This window comes from Danaus plexippus, chromosome 28 (genome assembly GCF_018135715.1).
Source record: "Danaus plexippus chromosome 28, MEX_DaPlex, whole genome shotgun sequence".
Taxonomy (NCBI): domain Eukaryota; kingdom Metazoa; phylum Arthropoda; class Insecta; order Lepidoptera; family Nymphalidae; genus Danaus; species Danaus plexippus.
Window position 1 is genome coordinate 422,199 of NC_083556.1, and position 11,744 is coordinate 433,942.

At 32.7% G+C, this 11,744-nt stretch overlaps 1 protein-coding gene across 1 annotated transcript; it reads right to left on the reverse strand.

The window, feature by feature from the left end:
• Positions 1-373: 373 nt before the first annotated feature.
• On the reverse strand, positions 374-9,463 carry LOC116776287 (segmentation protein even-skipped-like). Its single transcript, XM_032669447.2, has 4 exons — positions 9,086-9,463; positions 3,548-3,611; positions 3,238-3,370; positions 374-1,031 (listed from the first exon to the last, which is right to left on the reverse strand). The coding sequence occupies exons 1-4, from the start codon at positions 9,417-9,419 to the stop codon at positions 708-710; spliced, it is 855 nt and encodes a 284-aa protein (XP_032525338.2). The 5' UTR covers positions 9,420-9,463; the 3' UTR covers positions 374-707.
• Between the last annotated feature and the right edge of the window lie 2,281 nt (positions 9,464-11,744).

The window sequence follows — 11,744 nt, forward strand, 5'->3', positions numbered from 1 at the left end:
GGCCAACACGACTACACTATTTATCTAATATAACCTTACTTTACATATGTGACAATGGACAGACAAACCACTGACAGTAATCACAATTGTCCTTCGTAAAAAATACTTTACAAATAATATAGTAAAACAATTTGTAAGTTTTACGAAATTCTCTAAGTTTCTAAAAGTTTTTAAGACCAAGAACCTTCTACAAAATATTAGAAATAACTTCAAAAAACGATGAATCAAATCCTTACAACCGTTATCAAGTTACCGCGTGACCAGGAACTATATGCAAATCTGATGTTTCATGTCACAGATAATAAAGTGGTGACGTCTAGCTGTCAAGTCGACACGAGCACAGGTTAAATAAACTCACGACATACAACCTCATATCTTTTATTAATATCTTAAACATAACTAAATTACATTCATTATAATTATTAAACACTTAAAACTATTTACACATTTACAAATATGTAACCCGCTAGATCACGAAGCCTCCTCAAACTAAAACACCAGTATTATTGCACTTATTGTTATGTACACTTAATATTCTACTATTTATTTCGTTTTATTATTTATTTATTTTTAATATAAAAACATATTTGTACAGAATGGAATGGAATTTACAGATTGTCTTTTATCGTTACATAACTTAGGAAGATACTTATATACGTCTATTATATTAAATAAATTAATTTCAACTCTATTTACATTATTTTAGTTCATTTGTCGACGTTTATGTTGAAGTTTTGGTACGACGGTCGCAGATTCGGTTCCGCATTGACTGGGGAGGATTGATTTGGGGGGATGTAGGGGTATCTGGGGTAGGGGGGGTAGGGGTAAGGGTAGCCGGAGGGTAGCAATTGGGGGTTGTGGAAGGGGGGTAACAGGCCGGGGGATGGGTAACCATATGGAAGACCCACAGAGGAGGCCGCGGCCTGCAAAATAGAAGCCGCAAAAGCTGGGTCGCTGTACACAGCAGCATACGGCCAAGCCACAGCGATCCTCTGCCGTTTGTCCTTCATCCTGCGATTTTGAAACCATACCTGAGGAAAAATATAATAAATAACATAAAATGTGAATGAAAAAAAAAACTTCTGACATTAATTAGTGAATAAAATGAATACTACATTCAATTAATCGCATCAATAAACAGTTGACGCGTCACACGTATCGAGTTTTAATTAGCCTCGTAAAGAATTCAGGTTTTTATGAAACCATGTGAATCGAGTTTGATATCGATCATTTTGTTATTTTAAGTGTCCGAATATTCATAATAATTTTATTACTGACATGAAACTGTTGGCCAAAGTTTTTCCTGTATAATCGACTGTAAGCACAGATTTTATTATTTATTCCTAAAAAAAAAAGCAAATACAAACCACGGCCAAAAAGTATTTAAACACATATTTTGCATTTAATTAGGTATAACACAACACGTATTTAAAGTTTGAACATGAGTGTATTTAGCTAACCTAAATCAGTAGCAATAACGCTAAAAGTAATAAAATATGCACATACGAACAAATAACCCATTGAAAGCCATTCTAAAATAATAAATAGCGGTAATGCGTCTGAGACAACAAAGTATTAAAGAACCACAAAGGATTTCCTTAAAACCGTCAACTTATTTCGTGTTGCGAATGACGTGCTAATTGACAGAGGTTTTGCTGTGAAAACAAAATGGCGTCGGAGTTGCAAAAGATTATATATTAGATTTATATATACATTTTCTTATATACCCGATCCTGTCCTGTTATAAGATATACATTTACTGATTTTTTTTATGTCATTGAAATTATTAAACGTTCATTAAATTACAATGATCGAAGAATATACTTCCATTTATAATTTAGGTTATACAGCCCAATAAAATCCCATCACAATAAACAAACACAGCAGAAACAAATTTTACAATCATCAAATGGTAGCGGCTTAATTTAATAGTTTTTAATTGGTGAAGCAATAAAACAGATGCATAGACAAGAAATCCATAGACTAATAAATGTGAACGCGGCATAATATTCATTAGCGGGCGGCTACTGAATAATTCGGTTTTATTAAACATCGACAAATTAGCGTCAATGTAAAATTCGAATGAGCAATAAACACGTTTTTTATCGTCGGCTTTTCTTTTTTAGTGGAAGTGATAATTGACATTATGACCGGCTTTACGGTTTTATATTTAAATTGGCATACGGTGTTTTAATGTGGAATTTTCGTATTAAAAATATATATAAACTCATTTGACAGTTCGACATTTACAATCTACAATGAGTAGTTTATAAAAAAAAGACAACGTCGATATCGAATTCTGTAACGAAACTCGTATTGCTCAATTTTTTCACACATTTGTACATGATTCCGCGAATTAGCGCCCCGCCATAAAGCGGCTGTTATGGAAATTATTGTATATCTAATTGAAGCATCATACCACAAACACAATAAAGCCTTCATGGTTTGTACAAATAAAACGGACATTTATAATGCTTTTAGGGATTTTTTGTTACTGTCATGTAAAATATAAGCATAGGCTAGCAAGTAGTAGATTCGGTTACACGCGAAACGAAATAACTTTCTCTTATAATGTTTTAATCATATATAGACATTTTAAAATGATTAAATACTATATAACAAGCAATATTTTACACACGCAACCACACAACCTGTCCTGTTAACACAATTACCATAGAATTTTGAAATCCATAACCAAGTGGGCGACACGTGAAACAAACTTAGAGCGAGTTACAGTTGTCAAAGTTGTCATAATTAAAGTGAGGTTATTCAGAATGCGTTGTGGGTTTTTTTTGTGAAATGTATTTATGCTAAATGCTTATAACGCCCACTATAATTATTATATAGACGCGGTGCAATGAAATAGTTTTGACATCGGCAGAATGTGTTAATGTCCTAACCATTTATTCGATATGGTATAGATTAAAATATTCAGCAGGCGTAATGAGTATTAGCTGTCAATTTTTTGTGATTTAAATTATAATAATACAATTACAATTATTATTATTACTTTCTTTTACGTTTTCATATTATGAAAAATCTATAATGAATTATGTACGAGTACATATACAGGTGGTTCACATACTTCAAATTCAAAATACCATAGAAAGTAGAAATGAATTAGAGGGGAAACAGTTATATTCCGTAACACGCAGGTTCAAATTGTTTTCGTATACATAAATCATTAATATTATAGCATAAAATAATTATAGTGAAAGAGTTATTAATGTAACTAACCTTGATAGTGGATTCAGGCAGCTGTAGCTGAGCCGCTAGCTCGCATCGCCTCGGCCGCGACACGTAGTTCTCTTTCATGAATTCCTTTTCAAGTCTAGCGAGTTGTTCGCGCGTGAAAGCCGTCCTGTAGCGTCTGGGAGAAGAATATTTATAGTTAATAAATAGTGAAGTAATTATTCGAGTGATACTTCAGTGTAAATGTGATGAATGAATTTTGTCATAAATACATATAAGTCAATGAACAAAGCCTTTTTTATCATTTTTATAATGCTACATTATTATTTCAATGGTTTATAACATCAATTCTCACCTTATGTTTGGATCGGGCGCTGAGCTTGACGTATTAATAGGTTCTGATTGTGGACTCAGAGATTCTGTGGACAAAGAACACACTGTTATTTTATATTAAATATAATGATAAAAGCATATAATAAAATTTATTTTTTGATGAAATGTTATGTAGGGCATGTTTTCTAAAAGAAATTCTCTAATTTTAACCGTATAGAGAATTCTATTAATAGATATAAAACAACAGACACTCGAAGGTTCGGAACGTCAAGAGCCCTGGACCAATCATTAGTTATCTTCTTAGGAACGGCTCTAAAGGGTTATAAGTAGTACTCAGTCGGTACTCTCAAACAAACGTTATCACGGAATGCTTGTCTAGACATCACATAGCTACTTAAACACAGAAACTAATTACAGAACCGATTCGAGATTGACTTATCATAAAAATCAAAAGTCCGCTCTCGTCCGGGAACCAGTAGCGGCAGGTGCTAATTGTACGCGCCCAGAGTTTCAAAAGGAGTACATTAACACAAAACAAACACAAATAAGCTATTGTCTAATTAAATATTTTCCCATACCCTGTGTGTTCATGAGTTTATACGTTTTGTTCCGTAAAAGAAACCGAAAAGCTCAGTCGGTTGCCGACTTAATTTAGACAAAAAAAAAAAAAACTTACACCGCCGTCTTTACAGATCTGATTAGTCGCTGAAGTGGTTCTATATTTAAAACGCGGCAACTTATTGACACTGGCCGAAAGTATACCTTTCGAGTCACGTTTATTGTCTATGGCCGTAATGGCTGATCACTGAGACGCTCAACTGATTTCCGGTCTAACGTTTTATGATATTTAAATTCTAATAACGCAATCCGGCGTCGGTTTGACGAAACGTGTTTAACGTCAATTAACACGATGTGAATAAGCTTGCAGATATAAATGAGAATCATTATAGAATATTTATTGCGCATGTGAGTGGTTGTAATTTTTTTGTTGGTGATGGCGTCCCAGCCACTTGACTCGTTCCCATGCTGGGTGGCGACAGAACACTTAAACATCAATTTGCAATAGTCTAGCCGGTAGCTTCCTTCCATTGAGTAGTTTGTTGTACACGACGTGCAACCTCTTTGGTGAACCGCTGAACAGCCCCCAGCTGTGCTTGGCGTGTGTCCGTCAGAAAAAAAAGATATGTCAAAAACATCTGAGGGCTTCCTGAATTAGTTTCCGTTTTGTGACAATCATTTAAGGATATATTACTTTCCTTTACACAATTTCTGTTCATTTCAAAACAGACAAATATATCGGATGTTTTTATATTTTAAACCTTCAACAAAATAATCTATCTCAGTATACACCACAGAGTCTTATTTATAACACATTATATATACCCCTGACCCCTGACCTGAAGAACAATGTCATATTATTACCTACACAACATTAGTAACATCAATAAAGCCTTTAATGTAACGCAATAAGGCCAATATTTCTGTAAATACATGATTAAGTTACAACACGTCTATTAGCGCTTTCAGAGCGTCGACTGATGACTAATGAGTTAGACAATGAAAGACTGCGCTAACAGATCTTGTTTCTATAACTCTTATGTTGTGTGTGATGTCTCCGTTTGTTTCTTTGTTAGAAAATGTTTGTTGTTTTTGTACTGTATATCACATTATTAAAGAAAGAATATATTTTCATTTACATCAGTAACAAGGATACGACAAGCTCTCTAAGCTCTCATAGCTTCAGTACTGTTTGCTTCTTTCTCAACTAGCCCCACCCAGTCAAAGCTTCTCAAACCGTCCAATTACCATTCAAATTGTGTAAACATTAACTTGTATCACAATAAATTTATCGTCAACAACGATGTCCCCCGACCGATACCTCAAATTAATTAATAGTGCACACCGTTCAATACTACCCTCGTAATGTATCTGCGAGGGTAGTGTTGTACCGGTTCCCTAATTGTCCGGTTATTGGCGACGGCACGCGTGCCTGTTGTATCCAAATAGTATTTATTGTTATCGTAATAATATTAGATACTTATCATTGATATTGCCGATTCGGTATGATTTGATTTTGAACGCTTTATGACCTTAGTTTCTGCGAGACGTGAAATGTTTTTGTTACGTTAAAGCGGCCATCCGGTTAGAAATATTTTGCTATTTTGTTTACTTTCATATCTTTTCTCCTTTAATTGTGTCAAAACAAAGAATAGACATCATCAAACACTTAGGTCTGTTCCATTAAATTTACAAAAATTTAGGTCTTCCGACGACAAAGAATTATTTGAAAGAAGAAGATCTTTCTCTCATTATAACTTTGGCTTTATTTAAATCAACACTATCCGTAAACAATAAGTCACCCCTAGCAAAAGCGATTTATAATTCAAGCAAAACATTTGCCGACAATTATCCAATTACACGGTGTCATCCCTCGGTGTTCTCCCTAAAGCAATTTTCATAATAAAATCCGTATCTACTAGTCGGCAGAATGTAATGAAGATAAATATCTCCATGGGGAGTAAACGCAATAAAAACGAAATCAGTTTAAGCCCAATTGACAAGACGCACAGCTAATTATACGTCAAAATGACACCCACGCATTAACCATAGACAATTGTATTGTTACACGTGACTTTCATGCCATAGACAATTTACGGACAATTGACCTTATTTGCAACAGCTGCGGTCTGCGGTGAATGCATTTTGCTGATAATTAACACGTATCAACTAATGTTATTACTTCGCCAATAAATTAATCTGTTTAAATAATTTATATACCACAATATATAGATACAACTTTTGTTATATACTTGGGAATAATTAAATAATATAACTGTGTGCAGTTGTAGTTAAAAACAAATAGTAAATAAAGAAATACAATGTAATATTAGTTATAGAAATTCTTTAGTAGAGAAGTGATGATTTGTAACGGTCTTTAATAATGGCGGTGTTCTCAAAGACCCTAAAATATCGTTGATTATTTTACAATAGTTTTTTTCAGTGTTGCTGTTAGGTTACCTGGGTTATCGGTCCTTTTGAAACTCGTTTTAATGGTATTATGATGGTTATTGAGACGTTTTGTTGTGTTTTATGTTTACAGTTAAGCTGTTAGTACTGTTATGAATATACCTACCAAAGCTGTGGTCCTTCAAAATTATTTATTGAAATTTTATATATGTACCTACCTTCCTAATGACTAAGTTTATATTATCTATGTTTTGTAATTATACAGCAAATTACTGTTATTTTTATTAGTGTGACAAATAATATATGTGAACATACGTTATATTATTAACCTTATAGTTAATTCATTTTATACGATCACATCTTTATCACTACAAAAAAAGTCAGATTCTTCCGTAATAGACAATAAAAAGATGTTAAAAGTGAACATTATGGAGCAAGGATTAAAGCGTGTCCTGATCCTTATTTGAAACATGATAAGGGGTCTCGTATTACGGCGGTCTGGTAAAAATCCATACCGCTCCAGCCAATCGCTGGAACCGCTTCGCCCCACCAGTCAGGGCGGAGCGCTGTCCCCGTCTCTCTCTCACGTAATAAGCCCCACGTAAACGTATGTTGGACATGTTAGCAGTAAGGGGTTCACGGTTTTATAGTTTTAATACTATGGTATTGCGTTTTCCATGTGTTAGGCACGATATAGACTGCGTTCCAAGAAAATTGTACTCTTTCTTATTTTATATATTTTTGACCCTTGTATAAGCACAACTCGTTCGAGTAACAAGAATAGATGATTCTCTATTTATTTAATAATGTATGTGATATAAAAAAAAATGTTATATAAGACAATAATATAGTAAATAAAATTATATAATGAACACTACAAGACGAACGATCTCGTGACGGCGCCCTAATATCGCTCATCTCGGTTTAATATCACAGCCTCATGGACCGTTATCACACGAGTTATTAATATGACAACACCCCGCCGTACTCTTCATAACATATTTAATAGGTACTTATATCTTTTAAGAGTCACTTTAGACCTCAAAAATAGTTTGTAAGTGCTTAAACTGATCTGAAACAATATTCACGAATATTGAGAACTTTTGCAAGCATTTATTTAAATAAAACTATTATTTTGAGATTAACACTCGTTATTTCATTATTTTAAAAAGCTACATACCCCCGACGTTTCGGTTACTTTTTATCAACCGTGATCACGGGCGGATGACGAGAAAATGCCTATAAATATTACTTTAATTTAAATATACACGAATATTCTATTCACAAGAAATCATTGTCAGCTATTAATAAATTAAATGTTGAATTAAATAAAACCGATCTATCTTATTTAATCTTTCAAAAATAGCGATAGATACTTAAAATATTGTACATTATATTTTATAAATATATAAGTTTTAACTAGTTAATAATAATCTGCTTATAAAAATGTTTTTAATAACTCTATCAAAACAAGATTTTGTTTTAAGAAAAGTCAATATTAAACTTCAATTTAGTGCATTTTAAAATAAAATTGACATCATATATTTTAATATATTCATTTTTATTATCTCAAGCTAAAATATAAATATTTATAGGCATGTTTGAAAACGAAAATATGAGATGTCATTAAATCTGCGGCGGTTTGGGTTTATTTAATAGTAAAATTCCTAGTACAATAACGGCAATAACAAACCGCAATAAAAGAGAAATTTTTAAAACCTCACCCCACAAAGATCTGTAATTGAGCAAAGTTTTCGAAATGACTAAAATCTATTGTCTGTGCCCGTTTGTTTTGGCGGCTATTTTGACAGATGTCATGCTGTGAATAATAAAAGTAATGTCGAAGCCGCTACCGGACGGCCAAGTATTTTGTTTTGTGATTAAACCGTGCATTTTTAGTGTTTACCCAGAATTCTATACCCATTTACAATACATATACAAATCGGCGTATTAAAGCAGCCCTCCAGCGATATATGGCGAGCGTTTTCTCTCGTAAGTTATTTTACAATTCTTGTTGTTATAAAATATATATTACTGCTTTGTTTTCGACAAATAATAATGTGTTAACTTACACGTAAATAGTACATAATAACGAGTTATTTGGAGTGTATAGAAAAATCAGTAAAATGTTTAGGTTAACGATTTTAATATAACGTTTTCGGCGTTAAAAATGTATTGTAACAGAATTTATTTTAAATTAAAATCACGTAAATGTATTGCAGCGGCTACTCCGTCGGCTATTTATTTCTTCTTTAAGGAAATTTACATTGAAATTAATTGATTTGCAATTGCTTTAATGTCATCGCTATAATTATAGATAATTTATTTGAAATAGTTTATATTTGTAATATAAAAATAATATACTTATATGCCAATAGAATATATAACAAATATAAGTATTTTAACAAGTAGTTTTTTTCTCAGTATAGGATAGGTCGGGTCATTGCCCAAACTTCGCCTTAATTAAAGTTTTGAACCTATTTAATATTAAAATTGTCATTATATGAACAATGATCTTAAGATATACAGCCGATATTGTTATAACGACGGTGATCCAAATTATAGAGCCGATATTAATTATGATTTAACTCACCATGCGGCCTATCGTCGGCTCCGTCGCTATCAACTTCGCTCCTAACGCTGCCGGGGCTCGCTCTCTTCAGATCCTCAGCTCCATGGCTCTCAGGGTAGCCGTTGTTCATTCTCTTATCATACGACATGAAGAACGGGAAATTCGTCATACGATTCTGTTGGAAATAGTACATCTTGGACTCCCTGCCTTTGAGATCCTCGTCTTCGGAGTTAAAATCGGTCATAGTGTTCTCTATATCAATGTCGGGCGATCTGCGGCTGTTGATGCCGACGATCGATTCTATGGAGAAGTTCTTTGGTGGTATCTTCGTCATCTTGTTGATCTCCGATTCCATACTCGGTCGATATTCACTCACTGCACACACTAACGTCTGTATCCCGGTACGGTGTGGTACGTTGTGGATTCTGTATAGATCGTGACCAACCACGCCTTCTGGTGGGGTCTTGAAAGTTATGGACGAAATCACTTAAATTTCAACCTTATCTTCTAAATCATAAAGATTATTTTACTTTGGATCTGTCATAGTATAGTTTGATATGTCTTTAATATTGTACTCTATTACGTTACATTAAGGTCGGTTTTTGTGATAACTCATTCTTCATATATTAGCTTCAACATTATGAAACGAATTCTCCGACACGATTCCGTCTTTATCTCATTGTGTTAGAGTCGATTTTCCTCTGCATCACAATATCGGTATTATCGCACGTAATCGGTTGCGGTTGTTAAGAAAAAAAAATTAAGGACTTTATTTGGTTTTAATTTTTTGGTGTTTTTTTTTCACCAACAAATAGTCCATGAATGTTTTAAAATGGCCGTTTATTGAGGTCGTAGTTTTTCTGCTTTCTGTGTAATAAATATTGTGTTTATAAATATTATGTTGCGGTGTTTAAATGGTTTTGTCAAATAATTTTGTTTGTATGTCCGTTCCGTTTGATTACCAGACGGCTGGATTGATAGCGATGAAACTTTGAAGGTAGATTATAAACAGTGGGAGATGTGTGAAGAAAAAATGTCGGTAAGTAAAGTATATTATGAAAAATTTATACATATATAAAACTGTCATACTTATTTACTTGTGTATATACATACAACATTTATCAACTTAAACCATTTTGTTTTATTTACTCGTCCCACATACCCTATGTAAATGTGAGTAATGATTTTGAAAAACCGTTACCGAAGTAGAAAATCAATATTACGTCGCTATTTTAATATCTTTGTATTAGGTACTTAGCCATTGGCGATAAGGAGTATGTATACAGTTTATATATTTTAAAAATAACCCAGTTCTTGATGTCTCTCATCACTTATGTAATATAACTCAAGGATAAATATTATTTATAGTATGTATAATGTATATATACTATCATCATTAAACGAGATGATATATATATATATATATATATATATATATATGAATAGTGAGTAATATATGAATAGAGTTCAGAAAGAAATCAGAAAGGTTCAGGAACCGTATTCTCCTTTCTGGTTCCTTCAATATAATCATGACTCCAACAGTCTTGGTAAGACCTTCCACGTCCTGAAATATTGAGGGTAGATGGTACCACAGTCAAATGACCTGAAAAATATAAACCATTAACAGGCTTTCAGTCCACAGTAATTTAAACAGTTAGGTTATAAAAATATAATTATTAGTTATTATTGTATTTTATCACAAACATTTTGAAATAAAAGGAAAATAAAAAAATTTCCTTGCAAAACTATTAAAATAATCTGCCTATAAACTATAAGCCTGGCATAGTTTTCTTTTGAAAACATATATATATATAATGTTTAGAGAAAAATCTTAATACGTGTCTACTTAGTAATACATCAAGGCATTATATAGATTAAATTATATATAAACGTGAACGGGAATCGAATTATCGAACTGCCGAAGTAGAGTTTTTCGTAGGTAAGATGTGAAGCCTACCGTTTAATGGAGCGATACATCACAGGAGCTATATAATGAGCTCCCTGTGCTAACGTTATTTAAACACAGAGATATATTGCTGGTTAATAAAAATTTATATTTTTTTAATTAACTAGTCTATTATCCTAGATTAGACAGTATCGATTCACGATTGTTTTATGTTCTTAAGCAAAACACTGAATTAGTATCGGTCTTGTAAGCATCACATCAAATGATATGTCCAAGAAATTGTTAGTCGTTTGATTAATTATAATTAGTATAATGGAAACTTTTTTGATTCTTTCTAATTATTTTCTTAACGTTTCATTATCACACCATTTATAATATAGTTATATAGGACCCCATCCTAGGACACCTCACATTACAGTAACGCGTGATAGATTTGGGACGGAGCCTACTTTAATAATACTTAATTACCTTCTTCGTTTACGGGAACGTGATCCCAGTATGCTTACACTAAGTTCGCACACTACATACGGAGCGTTAGCAGTGTTTTTAACGTGATTTTCCACATATCGAATAAGATACAGTAAATGTTTCGTATGAAGGTAGTTCACAAATGGCAACTTGTTTAATCAGAAATCGTGTCAATGAATTATCCGTTATATATTTATATGAATTTAATAAATTTATTAAAGTCAAAATCGTTTTAATTTTAAATACATATAATTTAAAGAATATATTTAATATAGCAGCGAAATGTAATATATGATTTTTTTATAC